At 39.2% G+C, this 25,579-nt stretch overlaps 1 protein-coding gene across 3 annotated transcripts in view; it reads right to left on the bottom strand.

The window, feature by feature from the left end:
* ENOX1 (ecto-NOX disulfide-thiol exchanger 1) overlaps positions 1 to 25,579 on the bottom strand; it is a 677,866-nt gene that overhangs the window by 66,440 nt on the left and 585,847 nt on the right. For all 3 annotated transcript variants that reach the window (XM_078147594.1, XM_020971657.2, XM_020971652.2), the window contains one exon: positions 1,043 to 1,150. In XM_078147594.1, coding sequence (XP_078003720.1) covers positions 1,043 to 1,150 — 108 coding nt within the window. The remainder of the gene's footprint in view (positions 1 to 1,042; positions 1,151 to 25,579) is intronic.

The following is a 25,579-nucleotide window of genomic DNA, read 5'->3' as shown; positions in this document are numbered from 1 at the left end:
TCGATGTCAATGACTTCCCTATGGGATTATCTCCAATTTATCCTGTGTATATCTTGTTTACACATTGTTTTTATATTGTCTCCTCCCTCATTATATTGTGAATTTTTTTAGGGCAGGGACTATCTTTGCCTTTCTTTGTATCCATAGTGCTTAGCCCAGTGCCTGACACATAGTAGGTGTTTAATAAATGCTTACTGATTTGACTCTTTAGAACCAATAGTTACAGTAAAAAAAAAATAATAATAACCCCAAATTTGATAAGATCCAAAGGGTTGGGCTTGCTGTCTGTAATTTCCTTTAATCTAATTAAGATCCATTAGGTCTGTGGCAGCGAACAAAGATCAGTGCTGGAAATACATTTCAAGAGCTTTCCCTGACTCCCCACAGTTGACTCTGCTCCTTTTCTAGTTCTGGAGATGGAGGGTTCAGATTTCCCTGGGCTGCTGAGTGATTCATCTTCCCCTGCTGTAAGACAATACTTTCAAATCCACTTATCAATGTCAGGCCACACTTTAGTATCAAAGAAAGCCCGAATGGAATAATCAGATTTACTGACTTTATAGAAAAGGTTTGCTTCTCACTATGGTTAGATAAGTACCCTGATACACGGGGGATTTTTTTTTAATGTCACCATGAATCAGTCTTTTGTATATATGTTGTCTGCAGAAATACCATAGGCTATGCTAAACTCATTTTCTTCACAATTAGACTTAACAGGAAACAACTGCTTATTTTGAAATATGTTTGCTTTCCCGATATTTTTTAAACTTTATCAAAATTCATTTGTCTCCTGGGAGAAAACCTTCACACATCACTGGTGTGTGTCACCTACTGAGGTACGGAATTGAGGACAAAGGCAGCCAGCCCTGGGATTGCAAATTCCACCCAGCCAAGACAGGAGTGGGGTTTGACAAGGTATAGGCAAATTATACCATAGATTAACTTCTGCCGATATTTGCATACATGAAGCACAAGGGTGACACACTTTGTGCATCTGAATTGATGGATAAATTAGGGGCGTCCCATTCAGGGAACAGCTTACTTGTTCCTGTAGAACTTTCACTAATGCCTGCGTGTGACTTTGCTCTTCCTTTGCTTGCTCCAGCTCAGACTTCTTGTTTTTCAACTCTTCTTGAATGGTCAATAATTGCTGTGAACACAAAGGCCATTTATGATTAGGGAGCTCAGAGGCCAGGGGTTTTTCAAACAGTCACAACGTCCACTCAATCATTAGAGAATGATTCTCTGTTTTCTGCGTATTTTCCCCTCTGCTGCAGAGCTCTAGGAGGGTTGCATTTCTTAATACGTGGCTAAGTTATTTGTTATATTAAAGCACCAAACTCTTGGGTACTATATCTTCCATGGAGGAACTGTCATAACCTTTTGAACAAATTCTTATTTCTAGAAATGCACTCTGTGGTTTTAAAAGACCAAGGCAGATACTGGCAGTCATAAACAATTTTAAAAGCGCAGACCTTTAATATAATTAGTCACTGGCCTAAAGACATTCCATTCTCTGTAAAATTATATTCTGTGAAGCAACCGCACCAAGCTGCTGGGAATGGTAAAGATCCTTCTTCTAACTCTGTTCTGATGGTGATGTCTTCTATTAGATCAGCAGGCCCATAGTCCAACAGCGATCAATAGATCAGCCAAGAAAACTGCTGATACAAGCCATCAAAACACTAAGCTTTGACCTGCACGGCTATTTTTAAGCGGGAACACTCCAAGTATTTCTGGGACTGAGGATGTTTGTAAACTCTGGGCTTCTCCTCGCCATCTGAACTGTAACTCATGTACAGGCAAGCGAATGGCAGCTGCCTGAAACTGAGTAGTGCCTAGCTCTGTTTCATTTGGGATCCTATAACTAGGATGTCAGAGGCCATGCAGTCCAACTTTTCCATTTTAAAGTTAAGAGACCTAAGAAGGTTACATGACTAGCCCAAGGTCATACAGGTCATAAGTGCCCAATTTGAACCCAGTTTCTCTGACTCCAGAGCCAATATTCTTCCCACTGTACCATGCTGATTCCCACTTGGAACAAGGTTATGTATTAATATATACATAGGCTAGAAAAAAGAAAATCTTTTCATGAGCTTTAAAATAAAGTCTCTCAGAAAGCAATGATTCCTTTTGAAAACAAAGGATGAGTGGTTTGAAAAGAACAAATTCTGTTTCTTTTGTGATTACCCATCATCAACCCCACATTAATAACATGCAAACATTCAAGCATTCATGACACGGAGTTAGCTGTCTCAGGCATCAAGGAGGCTTCTTTGGTGCCTCATCAAGTCTGGCTGCGGAGTCACATGGCAAAGTCGGAGCTGGCAAAGCTTGAATGATCACGGACACTGAATTCTTGATGTTGAAAATGACCAACTAGAGGAATTCAAAGAAACTTTCAAAAATTTATCAGGTCAGGAAAAAAAAAAAGGCATCCAGAAGAAATGCTGTCCCATGTATGTGACTTTCTGAACACCCAGTTTGGCACTGGTTATCTTATTTGCGGCCTTGCATCTTTAGCCTTGTATGTAAGTGGCTTGAAGAATTTCTCAGTCCAATCTACCATTTTACCACCCACTGCAACATAATCACAGATTTGGCGATATCCCCATTAGCTCATAGGTTTGTATGACAATTCACATGACAATCGATTAGAGAACAGAATCTAGAAAATTTATCTGGGACTTAGACACTGAGACAAGAGCCTACAAATAATGAATGGCCAATCAATGGGGCAAGATACGTTTCCTTCCTTCTATTTTTCTCATGGTTCTCAAAGCCATTCTGAGGGAGTTTCAATACCCAAAGTACCAAATATAAGATAAATTTTCAGTTCATTGGACCCTTATAAAAACAGGGTTCGAATCCCTGTTAAAAAATTTAATTAATGATGGGTGAAAAAAATTGTATCTTCAAGCTGGGTATCCTTGAATCCAATGTGTAATTCATAATAGCACCAAACAATGGGAATGAAATACCATGAAAGCTTATCAGGAATGGGAGTTTCTTATGTGGTAATCTTATTCACAGTGCTTAGCACAAGGTCAGACACAAAGCAGGCTCTCAAAAATACTTATTGATTGACTGAATTCATAAAAATGTGATGGCCTGATTACTGTCTAGATGATTTATTATTTTTTTAAAAACTCTTCTGTCCTTGTTAATGCACAAATGCAAGAAGGATCAGTGATTGAATACAGCAGGAATCAGTGATTGCCTCAGCATGGAGAACTGTAGGTATGCGAATTCCTTCTACCCCTACATAAGGCTGAGGGAGTTGCCTAAAGATCATAGAGAAAATAAATGATTTATCCAGGGTTACAAAGCTAGTATGAGTCAGCAGTGTTATCTGAACCCAGGTCTTTATGACTACAAGCCCAGAACTTTAGTAACTGTGCCAGATTGCCTCTACAACCTTGGTACCAAGAGAAGCATAGTAGAGAGCTCGCAAACAACGCAGGTTCAAATCCTACTACGACATTTACTACTTGAATGACTTAGGGCAGGTGTGTAAAATGAGGGGGTAGGGCTAGATGGCCTCTGAGGGTCCTTCTAACTCTAGATCTGTGACCTCATCAACTAGTGGTAAACTTTAGGAAGTTGATGACTGTTAACTTTAGGACCTCAGTCACTAGAGGCACGTGCTTTGATTAAAAATGGCTTCTCAGCTATGTATGGAATATGTATGGTATGTCTCAATCGGCACAGGCTTTCAACATGATGAAGTTTTGAAATGCCATCCTGGAATACCTGTGAACACATGCTAGGCATGGCACAATTTATTTTCTTACTGCTTCCTTGATCTTCTTGCCAAGTCCTTTGGGTGGATATCCTGGTTGTGAAGCTCTCAAGAACCATCTTGGTTGATTCCCTCTAGCGTTACCTACATAACAGGTCATAATTACCTAGCAAACCAAGGTTTACAAAGTATTTTCCTTGAAACGATCCTATGAGGTGGGTAATGCAAGTATCTCCATCATTGTACAGATCAGAATGGAGGGTCAGAGAGGACTATGGTCAATATAGCCCATTCTGCCTTAGTTGCATCATGCCTATTACATCATATTTAATATCCTTTATGCAGGTCTATTAATTCAATCCTGTGATTGCCAGGATTGTGGCTCAAAGATGGATGGGATGACCTCAGTGTTGTTACAATGATGTCAGTGCTAGACAGTATATTTATGACCAGTTCCCTAAAATGGTGGAGACCACAAGGTCTATTTGCATGTCAAATGAATTAAGGGACCCCCTAGGAACTGCGCAGTGGATACTGCCTCTAGGGGTTTCATTTGTTGGGAATGCACACATCGGGGCATAAATCTTAGTTTTCCTATTACTCTAGGAGATTCATCCAAAGTCTAGAAAGGAAGCAGAAATACCACCCAGGAGCCACATAATTTGGTGACTATTATTTCTGTATACATGAGTACCCATGAATACTATTAAAGGAAGATGGCTATTCCACAAATAAATCTTTTTGGTTCACTGGTGATAAAATGAAGTTACTGTTTTCTTTTTTAATCTAGAAGAAAGTATTTCTAAACAAGGTCATGAAAATCCATTCATTAAGTTAGTGTTTTGTCATCTCTTTCCCGTTCCCCATCTACCGAAGGAGCAATACTATTAATGATTTAAAAAACAGCTACCATCTGGAATGTCTCTGTATTCAATATCATTAATGGCTGTTAATTTATTTCTATAGCAAAAGCTCACGAATCTAGTAGTTGTGTATTCCAAACAGGGTCTGAGTCAAGCAGCTGCAATTTTCCATTCATCTGGATGACCTGGGAAAACAGTGCGATAATCTGACCCTGGTTATTGCAAAGTCACTGTCTTTGGTTCCTTGCATTTGAAATATGTGAAGCTTTATAGTCTGTGGGGATTGTCTGAGGGGAGGAGGTGGGATTGAATTGTTAGGTATTAAAGTGCTCCAGATGACAAAAGTTCGTGGTCACTGAGATGACTGCCTGGCTGCATTGGCTGAGTGCAGTGTGATTTCAATTTAACATTTGAGAATACAGCTTTAAACAGATGCAGCATTACATTTTGGGTGGTTTCAAATGAGTGGGTGCCAATTAGATAATTATCCATATGTCAATCAAGTTGTAAACGCTCTGGTGGTCAATAAACAGGTAAATAAAATAGTAGACCTGACATAGAGTGATTTTTCTGGGCCATAGACTTAATGGAAGCGTTCTATAATGCTCTTTGGGGAGACAGAGTCAGATGGGTAATGGGCCTATCTCTTTTATGAATGCGAAATGCATTGCATGTGCTATTTGAAAGCTTGGTGGAATATGGCTCTTTTTTTTTCATCAGTTTTTCCAGATGAGAAAAGTACAGACACACATAAAGGTTAAGTAACTCAACCCAAGTCACCCTCCCAAGAAGTGACCTTCTATCTCTACCAACCAAATTTCCTGATTCTACTTTTAGTCAGTGCCCTAGCAACCATACTGCACTGTCAGTTTGAAATGGAAATCAGGGCATCCCAAGCTCAAGGTCTTTGGAGCATCATCTACCTGGGTGTTCATCATTTTCAATGACTAGCCAGGCTGCTTGAAGCATGCTTTTCATGTGTACATTGTGAGCCGTGTGGGCGATTTCACTTTCCTGGGAGGAACGACAATCCCTTCATTTTCCTTTTTTCCTTTAATTTCATATTTTCATTCTAAACACTGTGTTACCAAGGCGAGGCTTTTATCTATCCAACAGATTAAAGAGGGTTACATTTCATGAAGGTCATAACCAGCAGTGCAAATTCTCACCATGTGAAATATGTCAGCTATATTTCCTGGCAAGGAAATAGGCCCAGAGAGGTGAGGCTACCACCCAAGTGCCCTGGTAGTATTTGAGGAGAGGGGATTTCCTTTCTGTCCCCACTCCTCCTTCACTTGAGAGCCTCCTGTGTACACAGAGATGAGCTAAGCAAAGACATCTAAGAGGTGATCCTTTCTCTTAAGAGGCTTAAAATCGAGTTGAGGATATTGGTATTAACTCTTCATGGTTATCTATGTTACCGTAATTATTGTTATTTCTTTAAAGCTCTTGATCGTGCTCCAAGGGCTGTACAAAGTCATTGCAATTTCCAGAAGTCTCTAGTTTATTCTGGAGAACATGTGCTTTTAGAATTGGCTGCAAAGAAATCTTTTACATGATGTGACAATGCAGTCTTATATATACAAGTCTATGCAACTAAACCTAGAGGCAACTGGTTGGCATTGTGAATGGACATAGTTGGGCCTGGAGTCAGGAAGACCCGAGTTCAAATCTGGCCTCAAACACAACCAGCTGTGTGACCCTGGACAAGTCACTTAACCTGTTTTTCTCAGTTTCTTCAACTGTAAAATGGAGATAATAATAGAACTTACCTCCTACGATTATTGTGAACATTAAATGAGATAGTTGTAAAGTATTTAGCATACTGCCTAGCATATAATGTCTAGCATAAGTGCCTAGGCTCTTGATAAATGTTTATTCTTTTCCTAAACATATTTTATCCTAAGTTGTTTCATTTACTCAACAAGCATTTATTAAGTATCTCCTCTGTTCCAGGTACTTTGGTAGGCACTAAGATACAAAGACAAAAACAAACAAAAAAGTTCCTGCCCCCAGGAGCTTATATTCTTTTGGAAATAAGAAAATAACATCCACACATAAGCAAATATAAAAGATGTTCAAAGTAAATGCAAAATGATGGGAAGTTAAGGAATGGCCCTAACAACTCTGGGGATCAAGAAAGGCCTCATGAGGGGCAACAGCGATTCCAGACTACAAATTGTGTTATAAAGCAGGAATCATCAAAACCATTCAGTGCCAGTGAAAAACAGTAGATCATTGAAACAGGCTAGACAAGGGAGGATCAGAAATAATGAATTCAAGAAACCCATGTTTGATGAACCTCAAAACACAAATTATCTAGGAAAGAACTCCTTATTTGATAAGAACAGCTGGAAAAACTAGAAAGCAGTTCAACAGAGATTAGGCTTAGACCAACATCTTATACTATATTCCATAACAGATTCAAATCATAATGTGATCTGCAAATTAGAAGTGAAGCAGATCGTGTAATTTCCATAGCTATGGGTAGGGAATGAATCCTTAACCAAACAAGGGACAGAGGCAATTATAAAAGATAAAAATAAATAGTTTTGATTACTTGAAATTGAGAAGCTTTTGCCAAATGAAATGAACACATCTAGGATAAGAAAGTAGTTGACTAGGGGAAAAAAGTTTTGCATCAAGTATGTCTGATAAAGGGTTGATATGCAAGATATATAGACAACTAACAGAAAGATATAAAATCAAAAGTTCCCCGATAGAGGAGTAATCAAAGAATATGAACAAACAGTTCTCAAAAGAAGAACTGCAAACTGCTAAGAACTGAATGAGAGTGTTCCAAATCACTCACTAATAGTAAGAACAATACAATACCAAGCAAAACAACTTTGAGGTTTAATGTCTCCTCTAACAAAAAGGCAAAGATGACAAAAGACAGTAGTCAATATTGGAGGGGTTATGGAAAGACAGGCATACTAATGCATTGTCGGTGGAGCTGTGAATTAGTACGACCGTTTGGCAAAGCAAGTTGAAATTATACAAATAAAGTGGCTGATATGGTCATACCCTTTGACCTGGAGATTCTACTACTAGGCATACGGCCCAAAAAAGTCAAAAAAGAAAGGCTTCATATACCCAAATATTTACGGCTTTACTTTTTGTGTAGGAAATAAGTAGAAAAAAACAGATGCCTATCGAATGGGAAATGGCCAAATAAATTGAGGTACAGAAAGAATATTATTGTGCTATAAGAAACAATAAGCAAAGGAATATAGAGAACGTGGAAAAACATATGGATTGATATGAAGTAAAGGAAGAAGATACAGGAAAAAACAATATACACAATGACTAAAACACAATGGCTAAACCACAAAACAATAAAAAAAAGAAAGTTGCAAATTTATGAAGAACAAACTAACCCCAAAGGATAAATATAGGAAGACATCTTCCATTCCCACTTTCTTTGCAAAAGTTGGGGCTCATGGGCGTGGAACATTGCAAATAATGTCAGCTTTTTTTCAGTACGCTGATTTTCTTTCTCTTTCTTAAAAGACAAAAAAAATAAAAAAAAAAATAAAACCTTCTTTGTTATAAGGGATGACTCCCTGAGAAAGGAAGGGGAGGGGGCACACAGAGGGAAATCCAGGTGATTAAAAAAATATATCAACAAAAATCTGTTAAAAATAAAGACTTTATATAGAAGGTGATACGAGAGCTGAGTTTTGAAGGAGGTAGGGTGTTCTAGGAGTCAAGGTGAGAAGGAAGTGCATTCCAGGCAACATCTGGATAAGGTAAGGCCGGAATCAGACTGTGAGGAGCTTCAAAGGCCGTCCAGAAGAGATTGTTTTCTAATCTAGAGGCAATGGGGAGTCTCTGTGGTTTCTTGAACAGAAGAGAAACACAGAATACCAATTTCGCAGCTGTGCCAATTTCACTTTCTCCTCTTGTTCAGTTTATCAAAACGCTGCTCTGCATACTACATCAGTCCCAAGTCTTTCACACACACTGGTGGGTGTGTGCCCTGTGTTTCCTTTTCCTTCTTGGTGAAATCCTTCTCTAACCATCAACTCTCTTCCCTTCTAAGCTCTATGACAGCAATGTAAGCTCTTAAAAACAGAAGAGACCTGAGCATTCATCTGGTCTAGCTCTCTCATTCACGGATGAAAAAACTGAGGTCTAGGGAATTTAAGTCATTTTCCCAAGGGCATACAGCTAGTTAATGGTAGAACTAAACTAGAATCCCGGGTCTTTCTGATTCCCAGTTGCAAGCTCTCCTACTACTCTAACCAGATGAGGCGTAATTACAAACAAGAACCACCCACCCTTTAATAGACAAGATGGATACAGTTGTTGGCTTGCCACACTAACCAAGAAGTGAGAATGTGATGGACTCATGCGATTACCACCTATGGGGCAAGGGTCTCATCAGAGAGATAGAACTATTTGGCAATAATGCTTAATACACCCTCAGAGACCTTGGAATATGGGAGGCAGAGTTTCAACTGTGGCATAGGTAAGCATTATTTGACTTTTTAAAAATTAAATTTCCCTTCCTGAAAAGCATTATAATTTGAATGTTCAGTTGAACCGGTCTAAAACTGTTCATCACAGTATCTCAGAATTATAGATCTAGAGATGGAAGGAAATCTTGGGCTAGTCATCTAGTCTGACTCACTATACTGATAAGAGAGCTGTTGTCCTAAAAGGTTAAGTAAGTACTTGCCACACAGTCAATGACAGAGCCATTGGGATCTGAACTGGGATTTGCATCCAGGTCCTCTGACTTTAGTTCTAGTATTCTTTCTTTTTTTTTTTAATTTATGGAATAAAACAAGCATTTTCATAACACAGTACAATAAAAAAGACATTGTATGTGAAACTGCAAATCCAGTAAGCACAATTTATTCCTTTCACACATATAAAAAAATTGTCATGTAAATTTTTTTCTTTTTTTTTCTCCCTCCCCTCACCCCATTAGACACAAATAGTATGTATATATAAAATTATTCTATATATACTTCTAGCATTCTTTCTAGTGACTGTCTGGAACCTAGTTGTACCGAAAACCACCTTCCATAGGGGATAGAGGGTAGGGGTGGAGAATTGCTTTGTCTTAAGGCCTCTATATAACAGTATCTTCAAAAGTCCTACTCCAATGCCTTATCTTATCATAGAGGTGAGCCTGGGTTCTCTAAGATGAAGTCAATGGGCAGCAAACTCTGGCTGTTCTAACAAGCTGAAAATGCGTTGTGTATGGATGGGCCCAGTGACAAACTGATTGGATGCTTGTCATCAGAGAAGCAGCCTTGATTAGTTCCGAGAGATTAAGTAGGTTGGACCAGTAGGAGGTAAAATTTTTTAGCTACTGCAAGTGTTGAGAAGCATGGCAGAGGATACATCCACAGTGATGAAATCAGGCCTCCTACAAGTCTAGTCAGATGTTATAGTGACAAAGCCTCTGGTACCACAGTATCGATCCCGATGCTTCGTTCTCTGGGCCATGCAGTACCTCACACACAGGGGCACTCTAGGGAAAAGCTGTCTCTGTGGGGGAACTAGACCATTCAGATAACTGATAACAGGAACACTGGATAACAAAAATGAAATTGTGTTTAGGGACTAATATCCTATTATCCTGGACTATACATATTTAATTTCTTTGATCCTTCATCTAAATCAATTCTTCCAGGCCCTTAATCTCATCGATAGTTTTTCTGATATTGAGTTTTAAATGCCATTCTCATTTCTAGGCAGAAAGGCAATCTTCTTCCCCTGATGGGATTCAGCTTTACTTACAGCAGGGGAAAAAAAGGCAGAGTACTTCTAGAACTACTAATGCAGTTTCAAGAATTTCATTTTCTGACATTTGGCCTCTTTAAGGGTCCCTCAAAAATTCTCCTTGTGTCTTACCTGATGGACTGTTATGTGCTATATGCTAAACCTCCACTGTATCAGACTTTGAACGGTTCATTTTAGTCTGTCAATAATCATTTATCAAGTACTTACTGATATCAAGGCTAAAATACGGTAGGGTGGTTTGGACCTTAATGAAACTTTTTCATTTAAAAGTAAAATCATATAAAAGTGTTAAGAGACAGAGAGAGAGAGAGAGAGAGAGAGAGAGAGAGAGAGAGAGAGAGAGAGAGAGAGAGAGAGAGAAGGAAGGGAAGGAGGAAGAGGGAGAAAGACAAAGAGAGAAACAGTGAGAGTACGGGAGAGAGAGGAGAGAGACAGAGACAAAGACAGAGAAAGGAAGGAGGGAGGAAGGAGAGAGGGAGGAAGGGAGGAGGAGGGAGAAGGAAGGAGGGAAGGAGGGAGGGAGAGAGACAGAGACAGAGACACCCACAAGCCCACTAAGTTTGCTGGAAAAATGTGCCCTGCAGAGAAATCACAAGAGGACATAGAGGACATTAGAGGCCCTACAGCTTTGGGCTGTGAGTTGCCCATCATATACATTTCTCACACCGAGGCTCTTCAAATGTAACATTTGTACTTGTTCACTTTCTCCACTCTGATGACATGTATATATGTGGATAATGTGCCTTAAGAATCCAGTGAGGGGAATGTTCTGCTATAAATCTTCTTACTTTGCTATTCTAGTCAGTACCTTTGCTTTGAGCTAATTGTGTTCTCTGGATGACTAATAAAGGGAAATCCATCAGTGAGGACTTGTGGACTGAAGACATTGTTGGAGGTGGGGGGCAGGGCTCACCCTGCAAGTTGGAGGTGTTTTGGACCTATTTTCTTATTTTTAACTTACCTAACATCGAGAGAGGAGTACCCCAGAAAGGGATTTGAGGGTGCAACTAACTCCACTTTCTTATCTAGTAACTCATGATTTTTAAGCAGTGAACAATAGGACACTTGATTAGTTGAACTTGATATGAGAGAGAGAGAGAGAGAGAACCAGAAACAGAGACACACAGAGAGCCAGAGACAGAACGACAAACACACATACACACATGCACACAGAGAGAGAGAGAGAAAGAAAGAGACTGAGATTTAATGAGGACTTGAAAGCATATCAACAGAGGGACATTTCTGGCTCCAACAAACAGTAAAACCATCAAGATGGTTCCTTTTCTTTATGGTGCTCCTGAAGAGAGGCTCACAAGGATCGCTGACATTAAGAGATCTCAACGGGGCAATCCTTGACACGAGGACAGTCACATGTGAGATGTCTTAGTGCCAAGTCCAACAAGGTGAAAGAGAGAAGTAGGCATGAAGGAAAGGGAGATGAGCACTGACCACATTGACCACACATCTGCTTTCAGACTGATGGTCCTAAAGCACAGGTTACTCCTGTGCCTCCAGCCTATAAAATACTTTCTCCCACTATCCTTCACCATCTGGCTCCAGCCGACTTGTCCAGGCTTTACTGCACATTCTGCCAAATGGGCATACTTGCTATGCCCCTCCTTACGTGACATTCCATTTCCTATCACTATGCCTTTGGATAGGCTGGGTTCCCGCATGCCTGCAAAGAACTCTTTTTTCCTCTTAGAATTCTTACCTTCCTTCAAGGCCCAGCTCACATAAAATCCCCTACACAAAACTTTTCCTGATTGCCAAGTTTTCTAGTGTTTTCTCTCTCTCCTAATGACTCTGTAACAAGGATCATAGATTTAAAGCTGGAAGGGACCTTAGAGGTCATCAAATCCAAACCTTTCATTTTAAATGAAAAACGAACAGATTAAGAGAGTGATTTGTCCAAGGTCACATAGGAAACGAGTAGCAGGGCTGAGATTAGTGATTCCATGGGCCTCAAGGTGGTGCAGGGTAGAGTGCTGGGCTGGAGTCAGGAAGACTCATCTACCTGAGTTTAAATCTGGCCTCAGACACTTACTAGCTGTGTGACCCTGGGTAAGTCACTTAACGCTGTTTGCCTCAGTCTCTTCATCTGTAAAATGAGTTGGAGAAGGAAATGGCAAATCACTCCAATATTTGCCAAGAAAACCCCAAATGGGGACGTAGGACACAACTGAAAAATGACTCAACAACAACAACAAAAACTGAACCAGTGACTCCAAATTCAGTGATCTTTATTTATCTGTGTAACATGTTGTTTTCCCCAAAAAGAATGTAAATTCCCTGAGGGTAAGGACTATTTTGTTTCTGATTTTTATGTCCATAGTATCTAGAAGAGAGCCTGGCACATGCTTAATAAATACTTAATAAATAAATAAATGAATACTTAATAAATAGTTCAATAGGAGGTCTGAGAAAGAAAGGACTCAAGGACCATCTGGAAGACCTCTGCATCACGGAACTGCTGGTCTACTTGGGCCACATCCAATCATCTTCCTTCCGACTAGACTTTCTAACCCATTTGTCAGCACACCATGAGATCTGGAGGCAATGCCATGCCTTCTATCGCCCAAACTCTTAGGTCTAAAGGCCAGTGGCAGTGCCATCCTTTACAAAAAGGCTTCTCAAGTTTTGAATCAAGGAGGCCCAACACTCCATTAGCAACAGAAAACTTTCTCAACCTAACTCTCTGTAGCTCACTTTCCAGACACCTATTGTTCTGGCTGAAGCTGAATGGACAAGGGATGAGTTATTATGTCTCTCTCTCTCTCTCCACCCCATTCTAAGTAGCAGGGAAGTAACTTGTTGTCATTTGATAATTAAGAAATTACTAAGGATGGCTGAATGTTCGGGCTCCTAACAGTCACTTGCCTTTACCAGTGATTTTTGTATTATCCCTTTCCTACGTAAACTTTCCTTTTCCTGGTACAACTGAGGGATGTAAAATATTCTAGTTAAGAGAAGTGATTAGATTGATGTGCCATGCATAGATTACTTTCCCAACAAAAACTATTGTGAGCACAATTTAATATTTTTTATTCAGGGGCACTTATGGTCTTTCAGTATCTCTAAGCCTTTGTTATGGACATGAATTATAGGATCAGAGATCTGGACCTTAGAAATGACCTATTTCAATCCCTCTTTTTTTACAGATGAAGAAACTGAAGCCCAGACAGTTTACACATACAACTTTTTTGAAGGTCACATGAATAGAAAATAATAGGACTGAGGCTGAAATCCAGGTTCTCTGACTCCAAATCCATAGATCATTCCATTATATCATGTTGCCTCATCTTTCTATTGGGAAGTATGGAAGTGGTAGGTGACAGAAGGCTGGAGGGACTTTTACCATGTACTGATATCTCTCCCTTCCAATTCTCCCCATTTTCCATTTCAATCGAATGTCAACAGACCACTTTTTCTTTATTTACAAATTCTTCAGTATTAATGAATAATTTTGAGTATCTGCATGCTATTTATAGTTGACAGTTATGCAACGAACACCATACTCTCATGATGCTACTACAGTATTAATAGCGGGAGAAAATGCACATGACAAGTGGTCTGGATCACAGAAAGCCAACTCCATGCAGAGTTCAAAGATTCAGAAAAGATGGACAGGGTATCGACACACTGTGTGACTTGGAGCAGGTCATTTTACCCTCTGAGCTTCAGTTTCCTCATTTGAAAAAAATGAATCATTATCATTCCTGTCAAAAGTCTCCCTCATGAGTATCTGATGAAGAATAATTTATAAATCACTGTAAAGCAATGACCTGATTTTCTTCTGGAATGGTGAACAGAGATATGACAGATCCCATGAGTGGCCCAGAGGAATTCACGGGTCTGGATTGTATTCTGCCATTGACTCACTGTAGGATGATGGGCAAGCCATCATACAGTGTCCTGAACTTTGGGTCCATATCCCAGTGCTACTAAGATACATGAGAAGCAAGAATACCCAATAAGTATGCAGAGCTTTTTGAATGTCAAAAGGGACCACATAAAATGAAAGTGATACCATTACACTCTTTGGATAGATGAAGAGGCTAAGACTGAGCAAGGTCAAATGATTTGTCCAATAGTGAGTAGGCTGTCAGAGTTTAGATTAAAATTTGGAACACTTAATGCTCAAGACTCCATGGTCATGTTTTGTCCCTGTAGTCCTCTGGCTAGTTTTCAACTGACGTAAGTGTTCAGGGCCAAGTCAATTTGAACTAATTCTATCCATGCATTTTAGAGAGAGAGAGAGACAGAGAGAGACAGAGAGAGACAGAGACACAGAGAAAGACAGAGACAGAGAAAGATAGAGACACAGAGAGAGACAGAGACATAGACACAGAGACACAGAGAGAGACAGAGACAGATACAGATACAGAGAGACAGAGACAGGGACAGAAAGAGAAACAGAAACAGACAGAAACAGAGAAAGAGACAGAGAGAGACAGATAGAGAGACAGAGAAAGACAGAGAGAGAGAGATAGAAAAAGACAGAGGCAGAAAGAGATAGAGAGAAAGAGACAGAGACAGAAAGAGTGATAGAGATAGAGCGGGCCACTGTATTCATCAAATGATCATGTACTGCACTAACTGAATTCCCTCCACTGTCTAAGCTGGCGACTCCATCAAAAACAATAATCCAATTTGTCTGGAATAATTTACCTTTATTTTTCCTTAAAAAATTTTTTTTATACCACATGGTCACCAGCCCAGCCTCTGGGCACATGTACTTCTGTTAATATAGAAATGTAGAATATTAACATGAGAGTAGATCCCCAGCCAGGTCAGCTCATTTACTTCAATCAAGCAAGAACCTGATTGAACAGATGTGTCTTGTATTATGCCCTGAAGGCCAACAGATATTGTTCTCTCTTCTCAATGGTTATGACTCAGTTATCACAGAACATTTATAGCTAGCAAGCTTTTCATCACCAACTGACTGACTAATCCTGCACAGGCTAGTAAGGATGTAGAGCTATCGTTGGTCATTTGTGGAAAATAAATTTGGCTCAATTCAGCTCAGAAGCTTTATATCCACACCACAAACCCATTGTACCTGGCCTCATCAACCCTGAGCTTTTAAGACACAAGGGCTGTCTTGATTATAGTTTCAAGAAAGCAGCTATAGATGCAGAAAATGCTATGCTTGTTGGATTACAATAGTGAAAAAGGAGAAATGATCACAACCAATTCTGCAGAAGGCAATATCAAGTGAAACTGAAACCCTGAGTAATGTCAAGGTTATCTGATTAATCTCAATATTAGACGTCTGACCAATGGTTAATTTTGTGAAAATAAACAGAAAAATATTTACTCATTAATTCAGTTTAGAAGAGTGTTATTATGCACACTTTTTGAATAATATTTTTTCCTAATGACATGTAAAAGTGATTTTTAACATATCATACCCACTCTTGAAGCCTTATTGAAGGTGAACTTTTGTCGGAGTTAATTCAACTTTGACAAGTTTCTAAATTTCTAATTTCTAAATTGACCTATGAATGACTCTAAACCCTGGTATGCCCCTGGAGTTTTTCGGCTGCCTGGGCCTACAAGGACCAGAGGCCCCTTGCCACATCTAAGCTAGTAGTCCGTACTGAGTTTTAGCCATAGCTGGCAGGTTCCAAAACATGTTCATCAGTTTTAAGTAAATCTATTAATTAATTGATAAGTCAATAAGCACTCATTAAGTGCCTACTATTTATCACGCCCTGTGAAAGGTGCTAGGAATACAAAGACCAGGATGGAACAGTTCCTGTCCTCAAAGCAAAGAACTTACCAGCCTTGCTGAGGAACTTAAAACCACTCTTGGATGTCACATACTGTCCTTGGAGTCTTCTAAACACCCAAGGACACACTGGTTTTCTAACCCATAGTGGATGGCTAAGGGCCACTACTGGAAAGAATAGATTCTCTAAGAAAGCTGCCTATGGTCAAAAGCAGGGTAGCCTGTCACAGTCTCAAGCTGGCAGCTTTCCTGAAAGTGACTAAAGTCATTTTAAGAAGAAGAAAGAAAAAACAAACTTGACCAATTGTATTGAAAAGGGAGTTAAAAGAGCTTACACATTCCCCATCTCTGGGGCTGAAACCTATTGAATGTGTATCTGTATATATATGTATATGTATATGTGTGTGTGTGTGTGTGTGTGTGTGTATACACACACACACACACACACACATACACACAGAGAACACCCATTATGCACAAATCCATAAAGTGCAGAAAGAAAATTATTATTTTAAACCAATCTTCTCTGCCTCTGAAACATTAAATACAGAAAACATTATAGAAGTGAGCTGAATTACTCAGACCCAGTGCAAAGAACGGTATCAGCATGACCAGGAATGCTAACAAGTTTATTGCAAAAAATGAGCAAACAGAACACCCAACCCAAAACAAAAAGCAAACAAACAAACCAATCTACCAAACTCCTGAAACTCTCAAAGTGTTAAAATTCAGAAAAATTGGAGCTATATCTTCATACTTAATACCAACCTTAATATATCCTGTGATGGAATACACCCCAAACTCTTAGTAATTTTTCCCATAAGCAGTAAGTGAAGGCATTTTAACATTATATATGAGAGACTAACTAATGATTTTTTTAATGAAAATTTCTGCCAAAGCACATTTGCTGAAATCAGCTAAAAGCCCCACTTCCAAACGTCAGCGTCTTGAAGAAAAAGCCATATACGACATTTGGTTTCCTAAGCTCATGCTCTGGGGACAGAATGAAATGCCAAGTTCTATATTTTTGACTGAATTCTTCAAAAGAAAAAGAATAAGGGAAATATTTTATGCCCCTCCCTCACTTTTTGGGGGGAGGGGGAAGGTTGATAATCTGCTCCAATCATCTTTTTATTTTTTCCATTGAGGAAACATTCTTAGCAGGGATAGCCGTACTAAGCTGTGTTCTGGTCAGCTGGTTCCAGTGCAAATGGTCACAATGCAAATGACTCTAAAAAAGAAGAATCACTTAGAGAACAAAGAAGAGAGTCAATCTCATTGTCTTTTGGGGAAACCTAACCTAGCTATGGATGGAATTCTTTGTATTCTAAATGAAGAAGGGGTAATCTACAACAAACATGCACATCATACACACATGCATATACATGTGTATACATATATTATATACATATATGTACGCTTGTATTATATATATACACACACACACATATGTATATATTTGGTGGCATAATGGAAAGAGTAAAGAACTACAGGTTCAAATCCTAGCTCCCAGACTTACTGAATAGATGACATTAAGCGACCTGTTTTTCTCCTTCAAACCTCAGTTTCCCTGTGTGTAAAATGGAGATAATAATACTTGTACTACTTATTTCACATGATTGGTGCTGGGAAGGTGTTTTGCAAAGCTCATGGCCCTATATAAATATATATGGATATGGATATGAGTTGTTATTAATATTATAAGGGCAGCATCATGAAAATAGGTTGATGGACAAAACTGGGACGGCTCATAGTATCGCTTGCCACATGATTGGGATATTTCTGCTTCCTTTTGTGGGCCATAAATATTCATTTGCATTCTGAATGGGGCAACAGAAGGGATTCTCCTGCCCAGAAGTCATCTTTGTGGGCATTGGCCAAGCAAGATGTCACCAATGGCATTGTTGGCTTATTTTCTGGTTCCCACTGGAGTCTCATTTGGTGTCCTCATGTCTCCAGTGTAATCCATAGGAATGAAAATTGGGTTCTGGTGCTTTGTATACTGCACTAGTCACACTTTAAATGTCCCTAATTGAAATGTGCTTCCAGGTAGGCCCCTGAACCTGTGTCACAGTTGTTCCCTAAGTAAAATGGCAACAAATAAAAACTGAATTACTTCCCAAGATTAGCTAAAGCTTCTGAAGTGCTCGGATGGTCATGGAGGAAAAGCGTTGCTGTGTGAACATAAAACCCTGATGCTATTCATAAGTGAGCTCCCAGGGAAGAATATAGGCCCCTACATTCCCCAGACTTTCTATGTGACCTCAAGTAGGCTTGCTTGGGAAGCTCACATGCACTGCTCCTATTTGGACGCTGGTTCCTCATTTTGCTCATCATTCTTTCAGGTTGGTATGGCATTACTGTTATACCGAATATTGTTATAATGGATGAAACTTTTTTAAAGGTTTCTCTGAAATCCTAAAAGCTAGTTTTCTCAACAAAATTGGCATGATTTAACATTTATAATTATTATTATTATTTATGCTTCACTTAAAAGTTTACAAAGCACTTTTACAAAAATTATGTCATTTTATCTGCATAAAAACCCTGGGAGGTAGGTGCTATTATAAACTCTATTTTGTAGATGAGGAAACTGAGGCAGACAGAGGTTAAGTAACTTGCTCAGGGCCAAACAGCTAGTAAGTGTTTGAGACTAGATTTGAATTCAGGCCCAGTGGTCTATTCATTGCACCACTTAGCTGATTAAAATGATCCCATTCAAATGTGGGTTGCAATAAAGGCCTTGTTTTTATGGTAGGATATATAGTGGGCAGCTAGGTGGTGCTGTGGACAGTGTACCAGGCCAAGAGTTAGGAAGACTCATCTTCCTGAGTTCAAATCTGTCCTCAGAAACTTACCAGCTGTGTGACCCTGGTTAAGTCATTTAACCCTGTTAGCCTCAGTTTCCTCAGCTGTAGATAAACTGGAGAAGGAAAAGGCAAACCAGTCCAGTATCTCTGCCAAGAAAACCCCAAATAGGGTCATGAAGAGCCAGACACAACTGAAAATAACCAAACAACAACACAGTAGACAGAGCATTGATTATACAGCCAGAGTACCTGGGTTCAAATCCCAGCTCAGACCTTCCTAAAAGTGTGAATTCAGACAAATTGCCGTACCCATCTGAGCCTTGGTCTCCCCATCTGCAAAGGGCTGGAGTTAGACTAGATTGTCACTGAGCTCTGCTAGCTCTCAAAAGTCTGTAGTTCTACATAGGGGACTCCAATTCCAAACCTTTGCAATTGGCACATGGTTGCTGGCAATGGCAGCCAGCTTTGAGCCTTCCATTCTCATTTTTTTCTTGAGGGCTTTCCAAGCCTCAAGGTGATTGTATAGCGTGGCCTTAATGGTAGTATTGGATGGGGAAGGGTAAAGGGAATTAGAAAGACGAAGGATTTTTCTCCCCACCCACTCTTACAAAATGCTTCTGTAGGAAATGGCAAATGGGAGCAGAGGAGGGAAGGAGACAATCTCTGTACCCAGGACATGGAAGATAAGAATGGAATTCAGTCGTCCTTCCTCAGCTAAGAACAAGAGCTAAGACTCTTGGGTTTGATAAGGGTGAGTCAGGTGATCTTGCTAGCCCTTTCTCATGTCAGCAGTATGGGGAACAGATATGCCTAACCATAAAACTGGAAATGATAACCTCATAGTGTACTGGCCTTGGCTATCTCATTCTGAAAGAGCTATAACACTTTGCCAAGGAAGTGGAGGAGCTACCATGGTGCTGGTGATGACACCAGAGAAAATGGAAGGTGGCCACAGAGAGGTGGTAGCAGCAGCAGAGGGACTGAGCCTCCAAACCAGTGACACCAAGATGAATATAAGCTAGAGAGGTCTAGCGATGCTGAGCAGACATGGAGTAGTTAGAGGCAGTAGCCATTTCCAAGAGAAAATGGAGCACTGAAGGCAGAATGAAAGATCAGCATGGAAGAGAACCATGAACTCAAAGGCCTGGAGAGGTCTTTGTATCAAGACCTTGCAATTCAATGGAACTATGCGTCAGGCAGACTGTACAGAGCAGGGAGGGAGAACTCTTGAATTCCTTCTCTTCTTGGAGAAGCTTCAACCCTAGAGTGGCACAAAAAAATCTGTTGCAACTCTATTGTTCTCTGGGAGAAGGGTTGCCTAAAATCCCTGGCTTCTTCTCCTGCCCAAGCAGTTCTCTATCATGGTGTGGCATGTAGAGTTATATCAACTTGATTCTTGCCACAGTTAGGAACTTCCAGAAAAGCCATGAGCAAAGGGTCTGAGTACTCTCCACATGCTTGATTACATGTAAACACACTTGTTTTACGTTCTGTATCTTGTTAGACTGATGCTTGCAAGGAATCTGAGGATCCCTAGATGAGAGCTAGGAATGAGCCAAATGCAGAGGATCCCAAGGGGAAACTCCTAGGCGGGGACACAAGCAAAAGAAATTTTGGAAAAACTTTCCAATGTGAATTTGGATTTGTGTGAGTCCAGACATTCGGTAATGAGCCATGGGTAAGATTCTAAATAATAAATGTCTGCCCAATATCTGTGGAAAAAGTCAACAATTTCTCTACTGGATTGGAAAATCACTTTTAAAAAAAAGTGATTTGAAATAATGGAAATAAAAAAAGGATTCCAGAATGAAAAACAATTTGAAGAGGCAGTTTCATGTGACAGAAAAATATGCTGAATTTAGGAGTCAGAAGACCTCTGTTTATTCCTAGCTGTGCTACTAACTAGTTGCAAACTTGTAGACACACAGATCTCCCATGCCTCAGTTTCCTCATTTATACATGAGGAAGGGTTAGACCAAGAATATTTCTACCATATTTTCCAGCTCTAATATTTTATGATGCTAAATCTTTGTTAACAAAAGTGAGAAATTAAATGTGGGACTAGAGGAAAAAATAAAGAAAAATCCCAGGCATTCTCACATTAGGCTCAACGTCATTTCACAGGTAGAACACACAGCTAAATCAGTCATGCTTGTTGCAATGAGAGATCTGGATGTAATATCAGAAATGGTCAGAACATTGCAGATTTGAATGAAGGAAGTAAAATACCCAGCTGGGCAAATAGGCAGCCTGCTGAGGCCAGACTGATCAACAAGGAAACAGAGGCCTATGAAAGACAAGTGTTGGGAGATCTTGAATACTCTGAAAATCCTTTGAAATGAAACTGAGCTTACATTAACAGATGTCTAGTCCCTAAATTACTCTGGACCCCCTCCTCCCAATGACTTGGAGTGATAAATGGAAGGATTACTGGGAAAAAAAAATTATATAGTATAAAGAAACCCAGCACGCCAGCATTTTTATGGACTTTGCAGTTAGGCTATTACCAAAACCTTTCTGAAATAAATTGTGAGGAGCACTGAAGATAAGAATTACAAACCTCTAGGGAAGAAATATAAACCTGGAGGAAAGACAAGGGACGCGGAGAATTAGTGAAGGACAAAATCACAGAGTATCTCTCCATCTGTGTTTAAATGATTGAAAAATATATAATGCACTGGTTCGATAAATGACTTACTCAAGATGAAATGGAAATCTTAAATGAAAATATACACCCCTGAAACCTGCCTATGAAACTTTCTGTGCTAGCCAATGAAACCAACTGTGATTTGAGTATTACTTGGCTTAAAACTAAAATGTGTCAGATAGGAAATAAATTAACTGAATTATGTGCAGGGTATGGGATAAGACAGAGACCAAGAGGGTCCAGTAATACCCTTTATTGGACCCACTACTCTAAAAACCCAATAAAAAGTGGTCAGGGGCCTGGAAGTAATTTTATTATATATTTATTCAGAAGTGCTTTGCGTAAACGCCTTCTCTTTGGACAAAGGTTCATGTAATATAGTTCCTTTAACATCATAATCTATATAATATATAATCTTCTTTCTCCTTCCCTTCCTTGGACTTTCATAAAATTAGGCTTTAGTTCTGATGAGTTAGGAAGAAAAATTCATATTCTCTTTTCTCTCTCCCTTCCTCTTTCAAGAAGCTAGTGCACATAGAAGGCACAAAAAGCTTTAAAAAAAAGAACATTCAAACTAAAGAAGCTGCCCCTTCAGAGATCGCATCTTAACTGATCAGTCAGATCGATGAACAGCAGAGCACATTAGGCATTGACCAATGAAGCTGCCCTTAATGATTATTTGCTCAACAAAGGAAGTCTAGCCCTTAATTAAATATCACATATTTTTAGGCTCAATTTTCAATTCCAAATGTTCAATATTAACCTTAACTCTCAAAAGTTAGTTAATGTGTCAGCCAACATTTCAAAATTACATAGAGATGGCCTAGGAAAACTTGTTAAGACTCTGGTTCCTGTCTTATTTGGATTGCTTCTTAGCCTCTCTGCTTCTTCTCTTGGTTAGATATAGTATTAGTGCCTAAGAAAATACTACCCCTATCTCCTCACTTTTCTCATTATTTAACCTCGTACCTCCAACTCGTTCCTCTTGTATGCCTCCTAACTCATTTTCCCTACCCAAATGATTCTCTATAGCCACACTTTTTGCTGACACAGGAAACTGGCTGGTCCTTCATGATACTCATTTCCTTTTTCTAACCAGCTGTGTATAGAAAGCCCTGGCCCACTACCAACTATAGCCCAGCAGAGAGACGGGCAATTATGCAGTTTGGCTGGGAGTCTGACACCTGTTATACACATACAGAAATGCCTTCTGCAAAAAGTCAGGGTTTGGGATTGACCTGGGGGATAGCATTGAGTTGCCAAGTCATAATGCTGTGGACTCAAGGCCAGGGCACATGGATTCATTAACCTGGTCCCCAGAATGAATTAATTGTCTTCCCTGAAAAACAAACTGCACCTCTTCCTAACTTCCCAACTTCTACTGATGACAACACCATTTTACCAAACCAAGTCACTTAGATTTAAAGTTTGGAGTCATCACAGACTGACTCTCACTCTCTCTCTCTCTCTCTCTCTCTCTCTCTCTCTCTCTCTCTCTCTCTCTCTCTCTGTGTTTCTCTGACTTTCCCTTTAATTAACTATTTTCCAAATCTAGTTAATTTTACTTACACCTTACCTTTTGAATTAATTTCTATCTTTCCACTCCCATTGTTACCACTATGATCTAGGCCTTCATTTCTTCTCACTTAGGCTTTTTAAATAGGCTCTTACTCAGTCTTCCTGTCTCTAGCACATCCCCATTACTTGTCTTATCATTATATCTTTGGTCTGCATGATTTTCCTGATGCAGTCTGATCACACCATCCTCCATTTAAAATCCTTAAGGGACTTTTCTATTCCCTACCCAATAAAGTTATCAGGGCTTTTGACAATTTGGCAACAGCTTACTTTTCCATCCTTATCTCCCACTTGAATTCAAATCTTGCCTCAGATACTAACTTTGACCTTGGGCAAGTTACTTAACCTTTCTCAAGCCTCAAACTCCTCATCTATAAAAAAAACCAAAAAGGGACAATAATCACACTTACCTCCCAGAGATGTTATGAAGATCAAATGAGAAAACATGTATAATAGCACTTTGCAAACCTTAAATCCCTGTATAAATAAATGCTAGTGATTAGTTATTATCATTATTAGAATCTAATTGAATGGGTAAGTGCTGCAAAGATGAAGGTTAAGGCTTGATGTAAGGAGAAACTTTCTAACAATTATAGTTATCCAGAAGTGAAATGGGCTGCTTTCAGTGGGAGGGTAGTTTTAGGGTTTTCTCCCTTAATAGGGATCCTAAAGCAGAGAGGGGATGATTCTCTGGCAGGGTTGTTTAAGAGGGGTTTCCTTTACAGAGATAGGTTGAATTAGGTGGCCCCTGAAATCCCTTGCATTATTATTGTATAAGCTTCATGAGGGCAAGCACTATGTCATTTTCCACCTTTATACCTCCTGAACCTAGCATAATGAAAGCAATTAATGATGATTTATTGAATTAAAATTAATCATAATTCCATGGTTGAAGGTTTAGATTGTATAATAATAATAGTGTGAAGATCTAGCATATATTTCATCCCATCTGAGTCTAGTCTCTAACATGCTTATATATTTTGATTGATATCTTTCATTTTTACATCACCCAAATTCCTGGCTATATCCTTTCCTCTCCCCTCTCCCAGAGAGCCATTGCAGACAACAAAGAAATTTTTTTAAAGAAAAAAAAAGATGAGAAAAAGTCAGCAAAACTGAACAAACATTTTAAAATAATCTGACAATATATACATCTTTCCACCTCTGAAAAATAGTATAGGGAGGTGTCTTCTCAGAGCTCTTCTTTGGCAGTATGCCCTTTTGGGGAAAAGAAATGATATACTCTATCTACCTTTAGTTGGGGGTACCTAGCCTTTCCCAGAGTCACTGCAAGATTAATTTAAGATTTCAACATAAGAGTTTACATTTATATAATACTTTAAGATGACAAAACATTTAATGTACACTTTACAGACCTGCAGAATATGGAACTGAAAGGGATCTCGGAGGCCATTGCATCAACCCATATCTGAAAAGAATTTCCTCTATAATATACTTGATAAGTTCAATTAGAATTGAAGCTCATCTAACTTTAACATGAAGAGTGGCAGGGAGTGCCATCACTCTCAAGGAAGATCTAATAGCTAGACAGTTTTTCTAATATCAAACCTAAATTTATCCCTCCTACTTGGACCCATTTCTTATGGTTCTGCCTTTTGGAGCCAAAGAGAACAAGTCTAATTTCACATAATGGCTGTTCAAACACTTAAAGACAGAGATCATTCCCCAACTCCACCACCCAGCCCCATGTTCTTCCAGTAGTCCTCTCTTCCCCAGACAAAATAACTATTGTCCACCTCTGCCCACTCTGCAACTCATCAAGAGCTTTCTTAAAATTTGGTACCCAGAGCAGAATTCATTTGATCTTCACAGTGATCCTATAAGGGAGGCAGTGAGAGATTATCTCCATTTTGGAGATGAAGAAACTGAAACTCTGAGAGCTGATGGTGACATGGTTAGAAGTTGGCAAGAGGTGACACTTATACTATGTCCAACCCTCTCTCCTCTCCACCATGTTGTATGCCTTCTTTGCCAAGATCTACAAAAAAAAAATGGCTAAGAGTGGAAAGCAAAACTTTTTGAGGTCTACAAGGTTAATGCCATATTTCCACTGTGATATTTTCCTTCCTCTAATTTGAACCTTCTGATAGCCTCATTATTTCTAGAAGGAATATTAACTAGTGAGATTGTGTTTGGTGATAAAGTAAATTAATAGTATCTCACATATAGTTTGTGAGGATATGAATTCTCCCCTACTTAAATTTTATTAGAGTCTCTTTCCTATTTTTCTCATTCTTCTTCCAGAAGCATGAAAATTTGTTTTTAGAGCTAAAATGTCAATAAATAAAAGCTGTATTTCCTCTACTCTTTCTATTAGGTTTTACTTTATGTAAATGAAAAAAAAAGCAATTTAGGTCATATAACATGAGAAGCCTGACTGAATGGAGCCGATTTTCAATGACTTCTATAAGAACTTGTCAA

This window comes from Phascolarctos cinereus, unplaced genomic scaffold, assembly GCF_003287225.1.
Source record: "Phascolarctos cinereus isolate Bilbo 61053 unplaced genomic scaffold, phaCin_HiC Scaffold_7;HRSCAF=346, whole genome shotgun sequence".
NCBI classification, from domain to species: Eukaryota; Metazoa; Chordata; class Mammalia; order Diprotodontia; family Phascolarctidae; genus Phascolarctos; species Phascolarctos cinereus.
This window is presented reverse-complemented; position numbering and strand designations above follow the sequence as displayed.